Genomic DNA, 16,868 nt, shown 5'->3' with positions numbered 1-16,868 from the left:
TAAAACATTATTAATAATATTTAAGGCCTTTAGCTAATTAAGCTAAGGTTGATAAGGTTATTAAATTAATTATATATTAAGGAAATGCAATTATTTAAATAATTATAAATAATTAATATTAAATTAATAGTTAAATTTTAGCATAAAAGCAATGAAAAGTTAAATTAAGTTATAGCTATTATATAACGAAATATACAAGGGCTTTTAAAACTAGATTAGGGAACTAAATGGGGTTGCTAATAACCAATTTAATTAAAGTATCTCGCAGAGTGTATGTATTGTTAAGAGAAGCTAATGCTAAGCGGGCTACGGAAGGTGTAGTGTATTAGAAGAGAGGGGAGTGCTTAGTCATCCCCCAACATGACTCTCGCAAAGTCCGCCCACTCCACCGCCAGAGACTTGGCCAGGTGAACCTGCGCGGCCTTGCTGGCGTTGTAAGCGGCCTGCTTCTGCGGGACGTTGACCAGGATCGCCGACGCCGAAGCCGTGAAACTACACCGTTGCCCCTGAATTAGCCACACGCGCTTATAAGTCTTCAAGTCGGAAGGCAACCTCACATAATACTACACCGGCTCTGCGCGCCGCCCTCCTCCCCACCGTCCGCCTTCCACTGCCTCTCAAAAACCTGCGCAGCCGCCTGGGCCACCCAGAACGTCCCGTGGAAGTTGACGTCCAGCATCTCCCTGAACTTGTCCTCCGGGTAGTCCAGCGCCGGGGTGTTGCACGCCGTGCCGGCGTTGGCGACGGCGATGTCGAGCCTTCCGTCCGGGCTGAGCTCCCTGTCGGCGACGACCCTCTCCACGGCCCCGAAGACGTCGTCCCTGCTCTTAACATCGCACTTGAGCGCCTTCACCACCCTCCCAGTGGTGGCGGCGAGGGAGGCCGCCGTGGCGTCCGCGTCGGCGGGCTTCTGGCTCGTGTAAGTGATGGCCACGTTGGCGCCTGCCTCTGCGAGCCCGCGGGCTACTTCCAGCCCAATTCCACGGCAACCTCCTGTGACTATGGCGACCTTGCCAGTGAGGTCGAAGTGGGAGAGGACCGGGGCCTTTGGGTTGGGGTGGCTGGCGAGAACCATTGTGCCTGTGTTGGTCTATAATCTGTTTTCGATGGGGGTTGTAGTAGAGATGTTCTAGTCCAGGTCGAGCTAACACTTACACTTGTGACAAGGAACGCTGTAAATATCTACATTCATTGACACACAAAGTTGAGAAAATTAATTACTGTTCACTTTCGAATAGAAATGTTGGAGAAACTGGAGAACATCGCCGATGCGGGGAGAGTCCCCAGTCTCAACCCCGCCAGGCAGCTAAATGATGCATGGCGGTGGAGAATTGGCCGATGTGTCAGTTTGTGGCAGCCCGGGTAGGCTGTGTGTATATCAGGAGCACGGAGATTCCCAGACGCGGGGAGAGATCGAGGATTGAATCGATCTGCGGAGGAGGGCAGGAGGGCTGAGTGAGAGAGCCTGGATCCATCGCCAAGCCGAGCGTCTTTGAAACGGTCATCTACGCGTTGTTGGACGTCGAAGTCAGCACAAATCGAGATATAAAGGTAAGCATTCCCAGCCGTGTGTATGATGACTGGTTTTCTAGATCCAGTCAACTCTTTTGCCCAATCCTGTTCAGCCGTCTTGCTCAACCCCCAGCATCATTCAACCTGACTGACATTCAAAGATCAATATTCCCCCTTTTATACATAGCACTAACACCCAACAACCAACAAGCCTCACCAATTTGGGCCACCATAACCAAGGATTGCGGATCCGTCAGCGCTATCCACTCCCCCATATTTCAACGTCGCATTCCATGCAACACCAGATCGGGGTCGCAATTCGCAGCCTGTGCCCTGATAGCCCATGGCTCAGCCGAGAGATCTCGATATTTACACGTCACATCCGGCCATGTTCAGGTTGGACAGCGGAGTTGAGCACTTGATACGTCCACTCTTTCCGGGATGGCCTCTGAAGCAGCCCTTGCGGACCCGGCAGTCGCGGGCGAGGCTGTCGACGAGACCCCTGAGCCGCCGACTTACCGCCTCCCAGACCGGCCGGCTTCATCGAGCGTGCCAGACGACCCGTGGACGACATACAAGCCCATCATCGAGCGTTTGTACATTGAAGAGAAGAAACCTCTGAGGGAAGTCATGCAGGTCATGGAGAGAGAGCATGGCTTCAGATCGACGTGATTCAAGCCCGACCCACCCCTGAGATGGCAGATGCTAACGCGTCTCCTCAGCGCCAAATCATATAAACGCCGGCTCAAGGCCTGGGGTTTGACAAAGTACATTAAACTGCAGGCTGATCATGACGAACCGGTCGTCCGAGAGGCATTCCCGGACGGCACCCGGGCCTCGGCCACCCGCCAGCAGCACGGGTACGTGCAACTCACCAACGGCCGGCTCGTAGACGCAAAGAGCCTCGCGATGCACCTGAAGCGGAAGGCGAGGATCAGGAACGCCTCCCAGTGGAAACGGCGGTATGAAGTGCTTTCGCCCGGGGCGGTCGTCTGCGCGCCGGACAGGTTCCGCGTCCTCGAGGGGGTCTATGCCAACGTGCGCGCGTACATGATGGGGCGCTTCGAGGAGTCCATCACCACGCCAAAGGAGGTTGACATCGCGCGGGGGTGGGACCCACACTCGGGGCGCTGGCTGCGGTTCAGCGCTGCCGTTCAAGCTGCCTGCGAGGAGGGCAAGATGGATGATGCGTACGTATATGCCATTGCTGTTCATGATCTCTCTATCGGGGACCATGAGTGAGATTGGGACCCTGCTTTGCGGCGTAAATTGCTAATGTGTCACAGCATAGTCTGGATGCGCCATGCGCCGGAGGAGCTGGGGCTGCTACTGAGGCACCAGCCCTCCAACACTCTTAACAACTTCTTCCGATTCCTAGCACAGAGCATTCGGTTCATCGAGCCTCAGGACCCGGCCGGCGCTCAATTTCTAAAGGTTGTCAAGGCCCTCATCAAATTCGGTGTGGCTTACCTTGCCCAAAACGCCGCCTTTCTCAACTTATCTACTGGGCATCCCTTGTACCGACTGTTTGACTGCCTCGCGAGGGTGGACGACGACGAACTACTCCAGGCTGCTTGGAATGGTTGGAAGGTCGGCTGCCAGTCATGGTACGACATTATGAAGGACCCAGCAGCTTGGAGCGCTAATGTCGACTATTTGAATATTGCCTCGTTGGGTGGGTGCAGCGTCAGCGAGCTGCCCACAAACATGGGTGCCATCCTGGACAAAACCTCGAAGAGATATGAGGCAGAGGGCCGACAAAGTCCAAAGTATCTGGCTTCCTTGTGGAACAAGGCAGTATACGAAGAAATGATTGCTTCGAATTTTGCAAGGGATCCGCGCCCGAAAAGTGATACGTTGGTAACGTGTAATACAGCGCATCTGCGAGGACTGGCGGCTGATGCCCGAGCTACGGCTCCTGAAGCTCCGATCGGCGTCATCAACTCTTCAGCGCCGCGCCGGGCACTGGATCGGTGTATCGAATCCATGAAGCAGACAGTCGTTGCCATGGAAGAGGAGCATGGAAACAGTAGTCCTCTTGTTCTTCAATTCATGCGCCAGCTGGAATACGGCATGTACGAGATAGGGGAGATGGAAGTAGCGGCCGAGATGGCGAGCTTGTTAGAGTTACGGAGCAGTCCCTGTGACTTACATGTATCAATGGCTTTGGATCAAAGGATGATGGGCATGTGAGCAGAACTGCTATTGGCGTGGGAGGCCCCTCGCATAGTTGACCCGGCACAAGGCCTGGTAGACTGTGCTGGAGGACGGTGAGCTGTGGAAATACCCAAGTTTCGGTCTGTCACGGAGCTGGTCGTCGACGGTGCTAAAGCCCTTGAGCGTTGCCTGCCAGCTGCTAGGTTAGAAGCCTAGTTCCGAATATCTGTTGTGAAACAATGACATAATCACTGTGACAGGCCTGTGTCTTTCAAATCGGAGGTGGTGGGTTGAGCTCCAGAGAGGACAAGCGAGGCTGGTGAAGTCGCATCATCCTTGAGCTTCACCATAGACGGTCTGTGATAATCATTCACAGCATCGCCCTTACTTGAATCAATCAACATGACTCGGACATGTGAGCGTTGTCGAAGGGGGGTGGCAACCCCCAATCTGTATCAAGATGAGCTGGTCATGTAGTCAGAAGCCACTACCCAATCGCCAGATTCGTCATAATTGTGTGAATATTCAGCATGATTGTGTAGAGCCCTCAGAATGATACAGCGGGGGATGTGGCCAGAAAAGGTGCCATGGGAAGAAATGGGAGCTGGATGTGGAGGTGCCGCCCACAACAGGAAGGATCCCGTACAAGCTGGCACAGCTAATGGGAGGAGACAAACTATTGCAAAGCATCGTAAATACAGCAGGAGGCTCAGACAGCAGTCTGTCTGCTGTCGGTACCCAGAGCGGAGGGATAGACACTGTCCCTCAGTCGTTGATCATGTCCGTCCAATCAACCCGACAATGCGATGGCCGTCCCGGCCGATGGCGCGAGTGGGTCCAAGTTCCAATGACATTCGGCCGTTGTACCCGGCCGGGGCTGGCGTATCTTCGCAGGAAGCGAATCTCGGAGCATTTGCTGCGGAGGTGGGTCTAAAGCAGCGTTTGACTGCACGTTATACCTTCGTGTTGACAGTGTCGATGGGCTGGGCGACCAATGACCCGAATTATGATCTAATCGTATGGCTGCTGGCAAGGCTGGGACTGCCGTGTGAGCCATTTCAGTCTGAGCTTTCCCAACGCGATGCCGCAGCCGTGGGGTCGCGGAGCAGCAGCTTCGATCTCCTGCGGAGAGGGTTCGGATGATCGCCCGTCATCGCTGAACAGGGATGGTTCGATTCGCGGGAGGTTAGGCTATCGTTCCATGTCTGCAGACGTCAGCCGGCCTGTTGGGGCCCCGCCGAGAGAGGACATTCTCGAAAGTCTTCGAACACCAGGCAACGGATTTTCGAAATGACGACATTCGTCACAAAAATGTCTTCCAGCCGTTGGTCCCATCATGCCACTGACAGCTTCCGGCCGGGCCGGGAGGGCTAGAGAGGGTCAGGATGTAGAGATTCTCCCGTCGGAGCTTCTCAAGTCAGATTCTGCAGCGTACGGCATAGGCCCCTGCCCTTGTCTGTCAGTCCGCCAATAGCGCGGGCGGTTGGTAGGGCTGGCTGGCTGGCTGAACGAAGGTTTTTGGTTCCTGGAGCCAACCCACGTCTCTGGATCGATCTCTGCGAGTCGCCTGTCGCCGGGCCCAAGGGTTCCTCCTGGCACTACTGTAGCCGTCTGCCTGCAGTAGGCGCACACGGATCTAGGATGGCGTTGCGAGATGCCCGATCAGGTCTCCCGAGAGGCGAAAACGCCACGTCGCGGCGAATATGATTTTTCTTCATTCTGCCCTTCTTCTGGACGTTTTGCCATGACTCGGAGGTTGTGGTGGTCGAGGGACGGAGGGAGACACAGTCGGGGGCTGGTTGGCTCCAGGAGAAGAGGAAGGCATCTCTTTGCAGCCAGGGGAAGAATTGGATAGGATGCAAAGATGGCGACAGCCTCGGGGGGGCGACGAAAACCGGAGAAGATGAGTGGGCTTGACGTGTATGCTCTTTTCCTGGAGGTGGGGTGCGATGCTGGCTGCCACTGCTGGGCTTGCAGTGTGGGGGGTCTTCGCTGTGCCAGTCTGGTTTCCCCAAAGGCGGGATGTCCCCCTCCACACCTGACTTGACGCCCCCCGACCCCCGACACCCCCAGCTTGTCAGCCGGTAGGGGACTTGGGCTGGGGCTGGGACTGGGACTGGGATGGTTGGGCGCTTGGCCTTGGGCTTGTCGGGCCCTGCTGAGTAAAAGAGCAAAACGGAGCACCGAGCCCGTGGCGCCCACTCACAGACCTGCCGTAAAACATCGTGAGTTTTGGTCCGCGACCAACTTTTACCAACGTGTCACCCTCGCCCCCCATTCTCCCTCTCACCCGTGCCTCGCTTCCTTCACTGCTGCTCCTCCACCCAAGGCCACGGCGCCACCCTCAGGCCTCCCCCCTTTCCTCATCGCTCCCTGATGACCATGGACGACAATTCCTCCCCCGGGCGGCGACATGAGTGTTTCAGACGCCGGCTTCAACTCCAGCGACCTGAACCTTGGCGCCGCCTTCGGAGATCTCGACACCCCGCTGGGCTTTGCAGACCAGGCATGCAAGGAGTGCCGCCGCCGCAAGTCCAAGTGCAACAAGGCCATACCGACATGCAACCTCTGCGTCAAATACCGGAGACACTGTCTGTATGAGAAGCACTCGCGCACTCCCTTAACCAGAAAGTGGGTCTTCCGTCTTCCCTTCCGTACGTCAGTTGGAGAAGGGACCGCCGCTGCGGCGCCAATGAGCCATCCATTCCATCACGCCCTGTCGCGTCCCATCCCAGCCAACCCCACTGCCTCGCCTTTATTTCTTGCGCTCAACATTGCTGACCGGCCCTGCAGACATCTCACCGAGGTCGAGGAAAGACTTGAGAGAGGGCGGAGCACCTTGTGCGCCAGATGCGCGCGGTGCTGCCGCCTCACCTGCTGCCCCGGAAGAATGCCTCTCCTGGTCAGGGGGCCAGGCCCTCGTCAAGTGACCCGTCCTTTGACTTCAGCAAGATTGATCAGCCCGGCTCATCTTCCCACTCCTCGGACAACGCCGAAGGACAGGCCCACATAAAGCCCGATCCCTCCGATGATGCGCCCTTTGATGCTGAGCCCACTCCTGGCTCGACTGCAACGCCCGCTCCGCCGGTCGTAGATGTGAAGCCCCCCGGCGACCACGGGCCCCAGAGGGAGCCCGGCCGCCTTGCACCTCACCGTGTGCCTCAGAGAGGCATGTCCACCATCCTGGAGAGCCCGCCGGCGACTGATGACTTCGAATGGGACGAGCAGGACAACATGGTGAATGCTGCGTTCTCCCCTGATATGAATGATGACGACGCGGCCCTGGATGGTATGGCCTCGCTCACGGTGAGCGAGAAGGAGGGCGGCTATCTCGGCGTCGCTTCAGGGGCTGCTTTCATACGGCTGCTGGAGCCCAGTATGAGGAGGAGGACCATCCAGACGAGGTCACGCCCATCAATGACCTCGTACCCGTCCTTGACCATGCAACCGAACCCGAACCGACAAATCGCCGATATCATGATTGACGCCTATTTCAAACTCTTTCACCTCAACTACCCCATCATCCACGAGCCGACCTTCCGGGCTCAATTCTCCGAGATCATACCACGACCACACGGAGACCCCTGGCTCGTCCTCGCCTACGTTGTCGCAGCCATCGGTGTTTGGAGCTCCGCGAAGACTTCGGACAACCTCGACCTCACTCTTTTTGCGCAGGCCAGGTCCATCCTGTCGTTCAACTTCCTGGAGCTCGGCAACTTGACTCTGGTCCAGGCACTGACTCTGACCTCAAATTACCAGCAGAAGCGGGACCGGCCAAATTCTGCATACAACTACCTAGGACTGGCCGTGAGGATGGCAATGGGCTTGGGTCTGCACAAGGAATTCCAGGGATGGAACATTTCGCCATTGAACATGGAGATTCGCCGTCGCGTCTGGTGGTCTCTGTGTGTTTTCGACTGTGGTGCCACTATCACTTTCAGCAGACCGCTTACATGGCCCTTTGACGGTGTAGAGGTGTCTCTGCCAAGAAATGTTCACGACAGAGTATGTGCTGCTTATCCGGTGCCTCACGATGGGGTTGATACTGACAAAGACGCCAGGAGCTAACCCCAAATTCACTCAACTATCCTCCCGAGACGGACGACATCACGCCTTACACCGCAGTACGAACACAAGCAGCCTTCCATCTCGGCACCAATTTCATCTACACAAGAGTCATCGGCAAGCCCCTACCGAGCGCTGAAGAGCTTGTGGAGCTTGACAAGGAGCGTATCGAGCCTTGGCTCAAGAGTGTTCCTCCTTACTTTGCCGAATCCGCCAAAGTTCCGCCCAAGTACACCTTTGCCCACGTCACCATCAGCTGGCGCTACCGAAACTTCCGAATCATCATGTACAGGCCGTTTGTCATTCGAAAGGCTTTCCGAGCTCGAGATGGCCGAAACCTGGATGAGACCCCCGCGAGCCTGCACGCGTATAACACCTGCCTGGCCGATGCCAAATACTCCATCCAGTCCATCAGTAACTACTGGGTTAACTGTGAACAGGGCCGCATGGCAGCATGGTATGCCTTGTAAGTATCGCGTCTCTGGCCTACCATGTAATTGAACTCCAAGCTGACCACAGACCGAAGGTACTTCATCTTTCAAGCAGCCCTGATCCCCTGCATATGCCTCCGCAATCTACCCCTGTCCGACCAGGCCGCCGACTGGCGCCAGCAAATCACCATGACCCTGCAAATCATCGCCGGCCTCGCGCCCTTCAACGCCAGCGCGCAGCGGTGCTACGGCGTCATCGCCGAGCTGTGTGGGCGATACCTGGACCACGTGCCGCCGCCTTTCCCGCAGGCATCGCCCAGCCCGAACGCTGCCATGCCCTCCATGGGCGGTACACCGTCCAACGGCCACAACATGGCAGCTCACGCGGGCAACAACAACAGCGGTCACCACCACAGCGGAAGCCGCCAGATGCATCAGCAGCAACAACAGCAACAGCAACAGCAGCAAGACCCGTACCAGCAGCACATGGACGAGATGATGCTCCCCATTGACGAGAGCCCCCAGACGCAGATGAACAGTGTGTACCCTATGATGTGGCCTAACGTGCCAGCGTTCGAGGCGGCGGACCAGTTTATGGACGATGCGTGGATGGATTTCCTGGGAGCCGAGGGCGGAGCGACGCCGGAACGTGGCTGGTACGGGCACTGAAGGCTTGTGGCTATTGGGTTTATTTTCGGACTATCTTTTGTTTTTCCTTGGTGCAATTTGCCAAGGGCTGGCATACTGGCGTTTCTTTGGATCGGCATCGCGCAGACGATACTATGGGAGGACTATACCGCTTGGGTGCAGCGTTGCTTTGATATCTGTTGTAAGGGCTTGATGGGAAATTTAGGGCAAGATACTTGCGTGGAGTTTGAACATGCTAGATTGAGGGAGTAACATAGAAGACTTCCGGCTGGTACACCTAGAGGCATCAGCAAGGAGCATTAGGGTCTGGTCCCCCTTGAGTTGTATGTTATTTGGGCAGGTGTAATCATATGATCGATACCAACGAACGGGGATCGTCACATTGGAAGGTGATTTCGGGCCTGGATCACCGCAGTATGAGCTTTATTCGCGAGTGAGGATCGGGTACTTCTCAGCTGTACTTGGGACTGAGTGAGCGCACTGTCCCACGATCGAAACCACTATAACTTCGGCACGTATTGTTGTACTCGATGCTTGTGCGGCCAGAGCAATGGCTGCCACCACCGATGCCTTAAGGTAAAGACTGTTCCAACCGTGCCCGTGCCCAAGTGAGCTTCTCAGGAGAGATGCTCACAGTTTGGTAGGCAATTCTGTATCATACCTTCATACCCGGGCGGAAAGAGACTGGAAACCATCAAACAGCCTCTTGGTATTCCTGGTCACATTCCTACCGCAGACACCTCCACACAGGCGATTGTTGTTTCCTCAATCAGTCCTTCCCATTCGAGCATGACAGAGTGGCCAAGAGCCAACCAAGTCTATGGGCCGAGAACACAAGGGGAATTCCTGCCGTCCATGAGACGTGAAGTCGGGCCTGACGAGGAAGGTACCAGTCTTAGTAGGTGAGTAGACAAAACCGCAAAATAGTTGGCCTGAAGAGGGAAGACGAGTACGTCTATGCCCTCTAACGCGCAGGCTTACCTACACAACCAGGCACAACAACAACAAAGACACGAATTTCTCATATTCTCGCATGGAGTGATCCTGAGGGGCCAGGCCCAGAAATACACACATACACACACATACACACACACACGTACACACACACCCACACACCACACGCGCACATATACAGATAAACAGACCGACAGACACACACACACCCACACGCACGCACGCACACACGCACGCACGCAACCAGCACCACAAGCACCAGCACCAGCACCAGACGACGAGAACGAAGATGACGAGGACGAGGACGAGGACGAGGACAAGGACGAGGACGATGATGAAGACCGAGGACCATTCTCCGTTGGTTTAGGGCCCCGTCGCCACCGCTCCCGCCACCGCCGCCATCGAGGTCCGCGTCTGGGCGGCTCTGCGCCGGCCCCAGGCCCCTGCCCATCGCCAGCCTGCACGCCGCAGCCGCCACCACCGCCAGAGCCGAGGCGGAGACTGCGCCTCGCCAGCGCAACCCTTCGTAGAGGGCTTGGGGGGGGGGCGGAGGGGAGGGTGTGCGCGGTGTGCCGGGTTGTTTTTTTTGGTAGCTGAAGGGGGAAGGGGGAAGGGTGGTGGGTTTTTTTCTTTTGGGAACGTAAATATGTAAAGAATGACAGGCATTCGGGCGGCTTCTTTCTTTCTGCTGTGTCGAACCTTGTGTCTATCATCCTGTGTTCCCACAACTACTTGAATACACTCGGCCTTGCGTTGTCAGGTACGCCTTGGGCACCATTCCTTAGATACGTCCACTTTGAACACGGACACTTCTACAACACTAAATGAGGAGGCTATCTCAGAGCAGGCTATCCCATAGTAGGTTATCCCAGAGGAGGATATCCCAGGGAGGCTATTCCAGAGGAGGTTGTGCCAGAGGAGACTATCCCATAGGAGTGCCAAAGCATGAAATGGAACAAGCTCCGTTGCAAGCCATTCAACAGGTGGGTGTGACAGAGAAACTGAGCGTTGATTTTGTGCTTCACGAAGGGAACACGTCCATGACAAGCTATGCTCATGACCAGACCGCCCCGTGACACGGACTCAAGGGTTTTAAACCGAGTTGGCACAAATACCCAAGTTCCTATTCTCGCTGCTGCCATAGCGAGTTGTGCCCCAGTACCTAAGCGGAGAGTTGGTAATTGTGGCGATGTTGCAAAGCATTCACCCAGCAAATCCATCCTTTGGGTGCGTCCTCGGCTCCAAAGACAACCTATGTCGAACTCGAACACCGCTGCCAGCTTGAGCGATGTTGATGCAATAGAGAGCAAGCGCGTCGGCGGAGCCATTGGCCAGGCTAGCCTCTGTGTTGCGGGCCAAATTGATGGCATATGAAGGGTTGGGCGACTGAGCAATGATACGGGCAGTAGTGTCAGCTGAGGCGGATATCGCAGCGGCCCATATGAAATCGACAAGACGGTGATCGTGCTCTACACCGTAGGATCGAATGATCTTAGGGCCGGCAGTGTTGATCCGTCGCAGCCCTTTGTCCATGGCACTGGCTGCGTCCGGGCCCTCGGCGATGGCGCGGGCAGTGATTGCAGAGGCTGACAAGTTCGCATGGTAGCCGGGTCACGCTGTGCCAAGGGAGTGAGTACACGCGGAATCGGGCCCAGGGAGTCGTACGGCGGCGGAGAGGCTTTCGGGTCTGTGATGCGACGCTTCCATCCGCGTCTGAACCAGTCCTGGGTTTGGTGTAGCATTCTGTGGTTTGGGCTGTGCTGTAGATGAGCACAAATTGCGGAGGATGAGACCACTGTGCTGCTTGTGTATTGATGCAGCCTCTACAAACTCTTATAGCGGCGCAAGGCATTGCTGCTCTATCGATGTCCTCGCCGGTGCGAGGTGGTCGCAGCGCGAGTCAGGAACGTGTCTTCCTAGTGGTTGTTCGTTTCACATCAAGCATTTACTTCCCATGGCTAGAGAGAACCAGCTACTCTCTGGTCACTACGCATTGTGCGTGCGCCGAATGCTGGTGCTGTGCACAGTCTTGTGTGCAGACGTAGACATCGTGATGCACTGGATGGTGTTGAATCCGTTGAGGGTTTTAACCGCAGATCCCAGAAGGTGGTCGTCTCTCGGCACGCGGAGTGGAGTGACGACAGGCTGGGGAGATGCTGCAGCAAGTCGAACGGTTGATGGGTCCAATCGGCTGTCGGTAGGCTGACACGGGAGATGCACCGCGTATCTTGTCGCTCTCTCCACGCCGGCGTCCCGATGGAAGAATCATGGAATGGGGCTATGGTTGCACCCACGTTGCGGGATGAGATCATGGTCAAGGCTTGGTGTGCCTGGTGCGTATGCGATGGTCCCCTCGCCGTGAGCTACTGTGGGCTACTGTGGGCTACTGTATACCTACCCGACGGTGGCTTGGGGGCCTTGTCGACCATCTTGGAAGTTGGACTGACTTCACCTTCCAGGACTGGCAGGCTGGCAGGCTGGCAGGCTGGCAGGAATGACAACGAGTGGCTGCCCTGTTACGGAGGTGGAGACGGCGCCGATCGCGCGTGTGCCGTCAGCCGGTCCGCTGGGCGCCAAAAACCACCCCACCTGCCCACCAGACAACGGCAGCCAACGAGGGGTGCATTTGGGCCCCGGCAGCCCTGGATGCACCTGCCAAGGATTCAAGGCACCGTGTGACGGTCTGTCCGTCTGCCCGCCCGTTCTGCCCGTCCTTGCAGTCCAGCCCGTCACCCCGTCCTGCCGGGACCCCAGGGAGGAGACTGGACCCCGGGAGTCAGGAGAGTCAGATCAGGGAGACCAGACGCAGGAAGGGAGACAGGCAGTCGATGAGATCAGCGTGCGCAAGGGACCAAAGAGAAGGGGCGACATTGCGGCACAGCAAGGTACCGTACCTACATAGCCCACATGTAAGGCACCTGCATCTCACCTGCGCCAACGCCTGGAAGGATCAATTCGAAGACCTCAGTTCTCTCAGCTGAGCCCCGGATTTCTATTCCCAGGGCCCAACCGCCCACTACAGTATTGTCCTGTCGTACCTAGGTATGCTGCATTGCTGCTTCGCAGGAGCACTGACGATCCATCCATCTGCCCACCCACTATCTCCATCCTCAGCCATCATCCGTCATACAGCCAGCCAGCCAGCCAGTCAGTCAGTCAGTCAGCGAGCGAGCCGGCCAGTCAATCAATTCATCCCCATCAGTTAACCAAGTCCACTCTTCAACCCTGCGGAAGATCTGCAGGAAAGTGCCCAGGCTCATCTCACCCTCTTGTCCCCCAGCCCAGCCATCCTGCGCCATCCCAGCCCGTCCCGTCTCATCTCATCTCCTCTGCACGGGGCTCTTATTCACAGTAATTCCGTGCGCCCAACCCTTTCCAAGACTGGCCCGGGTCTAGGTCTCAGTTGCCTCATAGTTTAATCTGCCCCGACGAAACAAAAACTCGACCCCCGTCGCCCTCGGACTTGATCGACTCGGAACCTCCCCGACTTGGGAACCTGACCTAGAACCAAGCCTGAACTAGAACTAGAGACGCCTTCCTCATCCTCTTGCGACATCCCGACTGTGCTTTACTTCAGTCCAATTGCTTGCATCGCCTCCATCTTCAATCGCTGTCCCAATCGCCCCAGACCTTGCGACGTCACTCAACTCGGCTCCCTCTGCAGTCCAAGCACGCACGCTCCAAGATGCCTATCCGAAACCCCTTCACCCGGCGCCCTCAAGCCGACGAGGGTCTGCGCCCGCCGTTGAGCATCGACCCTCCGCTCAAGACGCCCCCGGGCTTCGAGCGCGTCGACACAGTCGGCTCCAAGGCCTCGTCGGCCGCATTGAGCATCAGCAGCCGCCGCTCCAATGATACCGGCGAGTACAAGATGTCGGGTATGTGCGAACCACTCCGTCGCATGAACCATCATGCCATGCCATCCATGGCTTGTCATGGATCACTCGGCCCCTCCACCCCGCTATCGATAATGCCTCGCAATTAAGCGACATTCTCTTTCTCGATGGCTCGATTGCTGACAATCCCTGGGGATCCGCAGTGGTCAATGACAGCGGCGTGTACCTGCCTCCCTCGCCCTCCGAAGACAAGCCCTCATGGCCCCGTCGCTACCTGTCGCGCAACTCTACAGACACCAGGAGCGACGTTGGCGAAATCGAGCACTTCGGCATCTCGCGGGAGTCATTCGACTCGTACCGTCGGTCTTTTGTAGGTCCCACCAAGATGACTACCTAGCCCAGCTTGATCTGAATTCTCTGACTGACCTGCTGGTTACGTACAGGATGTCTCCGCCCGCTCTCCTGTTCCCGTCAATGACCCCTTCCCAAGCCGGCGGTCCATGGACTCGGCGCGCTACCCACGCACGCGCATGCCTCGTCAGCGCCTCTTCGAGCGCGAACCTCCCACCTCCGAGGAAGGCGAGGGCTTCGGCGAGGGCTTCGAGGAGGTGGGACTGAACGATGACTACAAGCCCCAGCCGCAACAGGCGCCAGCCCAGCCACCGAAGAAGCGAGGCTTCTTTGCCAAGTTCTCAGACCACAACAACCAGGAAAGCCCTCACTCGCCAGTGGCGTCCCCCTCGCCGACTACGTCCAGGTTCTCCATCCTGCCTGGTCGGAAGCGAGGCCAGAGTGGCCAGGGCGCTGAGCTGGGTCAAGTAGACAGGCCCAGGTCTTCCAACCGAGATCGCGAGATGACAGATGTTCAGCCGGTAGAGGCCTAGTTCACTGCTATGGGAACGGCTGTTGGAACGACGATTGCGACGACTAGCCAGCTAGTCGCTGTTACGACACGAGAGGCTTTAACGGGGAACGACATCAACGCTTGATTTGAAACGAGCAACAATGTCTATATGCTGGTTGCTCAAAAACGACACCGCATTGGGAAATTTCAGCCGCTACCTGCTAGAAGGGCTCATAGATCCTTTAGCATCGCTTACTGCGGCCCTTTTGTTAGACCTGGGCCCGGATGGACGGTTACCGGATATAGGACACTCGCTAAGGAAGAGGTACCTAGGAAACGGAGTTCGGGGTGGTCTTTCTCAAAGAGGACCAGACATGAATTATACTAAACGGGGGAGAGATGTACCATCACTCACTCTCATACCTAATGAAATGATAATTGTACAACGCATTCAAACCACCGGCGGATCCGGCTTTCACAATAAAGCAAAATGACCAGCTGCTGCAGTGTCGAGCCCTTTCGACAATGCAATTGAGTGAGCGGCTTCAACTATGGTGCAAGCGTGTGAACATGCGGCCCGGCAAATGCAACCCCTGAATCTGTGTTGGAACAAATGATACATCAGAAATCGTCAGCTATGCTCATTTGAGACCCGTTCCGCCGGGAGCCGCTGCGATGCCACGATTGTTTCCTGCCAACTCATTGCCTCCGGCGCGGCCATCAACCGGCCCCGATAACGGGGCGGGACGGAGCGTTCATGACGCCACCAAGTAATGACTCAATTGAGCCGGCGATTTGAGTCACTGGCGCCATCGACACAGTTTGTTTTTACAGTGATACATGTACACCCACCTAGGAGTCTGTGTTCGTCTCCAATGACTACTGATCCTTGATCTGGTCCCGGCGAATCTCCTCACACAAGATACACTCCGTGCTCTATTGTGAGTATGAATCATCATCTTACTCGGCCAAGTACATCTTTCGCCATGGCCCAGCCCGGAACCAACGGCAGCCACCCGGACGGACTGCCGGTCGACGAGTCCGGCCCGGCCTCCACAACTGTCGCGGCGGCGGTCGAGGGACCGGGGGCGCTCGCCGCCCGCTTCGGCGATCACAAGCTCGGCCTGTCATCGCTGTCGGTGCACGCCGACGACTACATCAACAACCACCGCGCCGTGGCCCCTCCCCTGCACGTGAGCACGACGTTCCGGTACAACGACGACCCGGACCGGCTGCGGGCGTGGGACAACACCGACGACAACGCCCCCTACGACAGTCACATCTACAGCCGCGACAGCGCCCCCAACACGACGCGGCTCGAGGCCGTCCTCTCGGCCCTGCTGGGCGGGCCCGCCGTCACGTACTCCTCCGGGCTCGCGGCCTTCCACGCCCTGCTCGTGTTCCTCAACCCGAAGCGGATCGCCATCGGCGGCGGCTACCACGGCTGCCACGGCGTCATCGACCTCGTGGCCAAGCTCACGGGGCTGCAGAAGGTCGAGCTCGAGGACTCGGCCGCGCTGGCGACGCTGCAGCCGGGCGACGTGATCCACGTCGAGACGCCGCTCAACCCGACGGGCGAGGCGCGCGACCTCGACCACTACGCCTCCAGGGCCCGCGAGCTCGGCTGCTACCTCACCGTGGACGCGACGTTCGCCCCGCCGCCGTTGCAGCAGCCCTTTGACCACGGCGTCGACGTCGTGATGCACTCAGGCACGAAGTATTTCGGGGGCCACAGCGACCTGCTGTGCGGCGTGCTGGCGGTGCACCCGGCGCGCGAGGAGCGGCACGGCTGGGTCAGGGGCCTGCTGGGTGAGCGGCTGTTCCTGGGGAGCGTCATGGGGAGCATGGAGGGCTGGCTCGGGGTGCGCAGCCTGCGGACGCTGGAGCTGCGCGTCGAGAGGCAGAGCGCCAGCGCGGCGAGGCTGGTGGCGTGGCTGGACGGCGAGCTGCGGGCGGCGCAGAAGGACGGGGGCGGCAGCAACAGCCCCGTGGCAAAGACAGTCGAGAAGCTGCAGCACGCCAGCCTGCAGCCCGAGGCGGCGCAGGAAGGGTCGTGGCTGCGGAAACAGATGCCCCGGGGTTGGGGCCCCGTGTTCAGCATCATCATGCGCGAGGCCGACCACGCGCGCCGCCTGCCCAGCAAGCTGCACCTGTTCCACCACGCCACGAGCCTGGGCGGCGTCGAGAGCCTGATCGAGTGGCGGGCCGTCACGGACAAGAACATCGCCAAGACGGTGCTGCGGGTCAGCGTCGGCGTCGAGGGCTGGGAGGACCTAAGAGAGGACCTGCTGCAGGGGTTCACGGCGCTGCTGGACGAGGATAAGTCGAGGAAGTAGATTCTGTTGCGTGCGGCCGATGTGAACGCCGCCTGGGGTTCTGCGAGAAGGAGACTGGAATTTCAGCTTGAACATAGACTTGAGT

General features: G+C 57.5%; 6 protein-coding genes across 6 annotated transcripts; 4 read left to right on the top strand and 2 right to left on the bottom strand.

The window, feature by feature from the left end:
* Positions 1–344: 344 nt before the first annotated feature.
* INS49_010272 (uncharacterized protein) lies at positions 345–1,075 on the bottom strand (the record flags this gene model as incomplete). Its single annotated transcript, XM_043170998.1, has 2 exons — positions 345–492; positions 558–1,075. The coding sequence occupies 2 exons, from the start codon at positions 1,073–1,075 to the stop codon at positions 345–347; spliced, it is 666 nt and encodes a 221-aa protein (XP_043025563.1).
* An 878-nt stretch (positions 1,076–1,953) lies between these two features.
* Positions 1,954–3,705, top strand: INS49_010271 (uncharacterized protein; the record flags this gene model as incomplete). Its single annotated transcript, XM_043170997.1, has 3 exons — positions 1,954–2,180; positions 2,235–2,750; positions 2,799–3,705. 3 exons carry the CDS (start codon positions 1,954–1,956, stop codon positions 3,703–3,705), a joined length of 1,650 nt encoding a protein of 549 aa, XP_043025562.1.
* A 2,377-nt stretch (positions 3,706–6,082) lies between these two features.
* INS49_010270 (uncharacterized protein) lies at positions 6,083–8,834 on the top strand (the record flags this gene model as incomplete). Its single annotated transcript, XM_043170996.1, has 4 exons — positions 6,083–6,323; positions 6,494–7,674; positions 7,731–8,200; positions 8,261–8,834. The coding sequence occupies 4 exons, from the start codon at positions 6,083–6,085 to the stop codon at positions 8,832–8,834; spliced, it is 2,466 nt and encodes an 821-aa protein (XP_043025561.1).
* A 2,056-nt stretch (positions 8,835–10,890) lies between these two features.
* On the bottom strand, positions 10,891–11,509 carry INS49_010269 (uncharacterized protein; the record flags this gene model as incomplete). The annotated part of the gene is made up of 3 exons (XM_043170995.1): positions 10,891–10,929; positions 11,031–11,353; positions 11,407–11,509. 3 exons carry the CDS (start codon positions 11,507–11,509, stop codon positions 10,891–10,893), a joined length of 465 nt encoding a protein of 154 aa, XP_043025560.1.
* A 1,943-nt stretch (positions 11,510–13,452) lies between these two features.
* INS49_010268 (uncharacterized protein) lies at positions 13,453–14,487 on the top strand (the record flags this gene model as incomplete). The annotated part of the gene is made up of 3 exons (XM_043170994.1): positions 13,453–13,645; positions 13,807–13,973; positions 14,047–14,487. The coding sequence occupies 3 exons, from the start codon at positions 13,453–13,455 to the stop codon at positions 14,485–14,487; spliced, it is 801 nt and encodes a 266-aa protein (XP_043025559.1).
* Positions 14,488–15,433: 946 nt separating this feature from the next.
* INS49_010267 (uncharacterized protein) lies at positions 15,434–16,783 on the top strand (the record flags this gene model as incomplete). The annotated part of the gene is made up of 1 exon (XM_043170993.1): positions 15,434–16,783. One exon carries the CDS (start codon positions 15,434–15,436, stop codon positions 16,781–16,783), a length of 1,350 nt encoding a protein of 449 aa, XP_043025558.1.
* Positions 16,784–16,868: the final 85 nt, after the last annotated feature.

This window comes from Diaporthe citri, assembly GCF_014595645.1.
Source record: "Diaporthe citri strain NFHF-8-4 chromosome Unknown scaffold_4, whole genome shotgun sequence".
NCBI lineage: Eukaryota > Fungi > Ascomycota > Sordariomycetes > Diaporthales > Diaporthaceae > Diaporthe > Diaporthe citri.
This window is presented reverse-complemented; position numbering and strand designations above follow the sequence as displayed.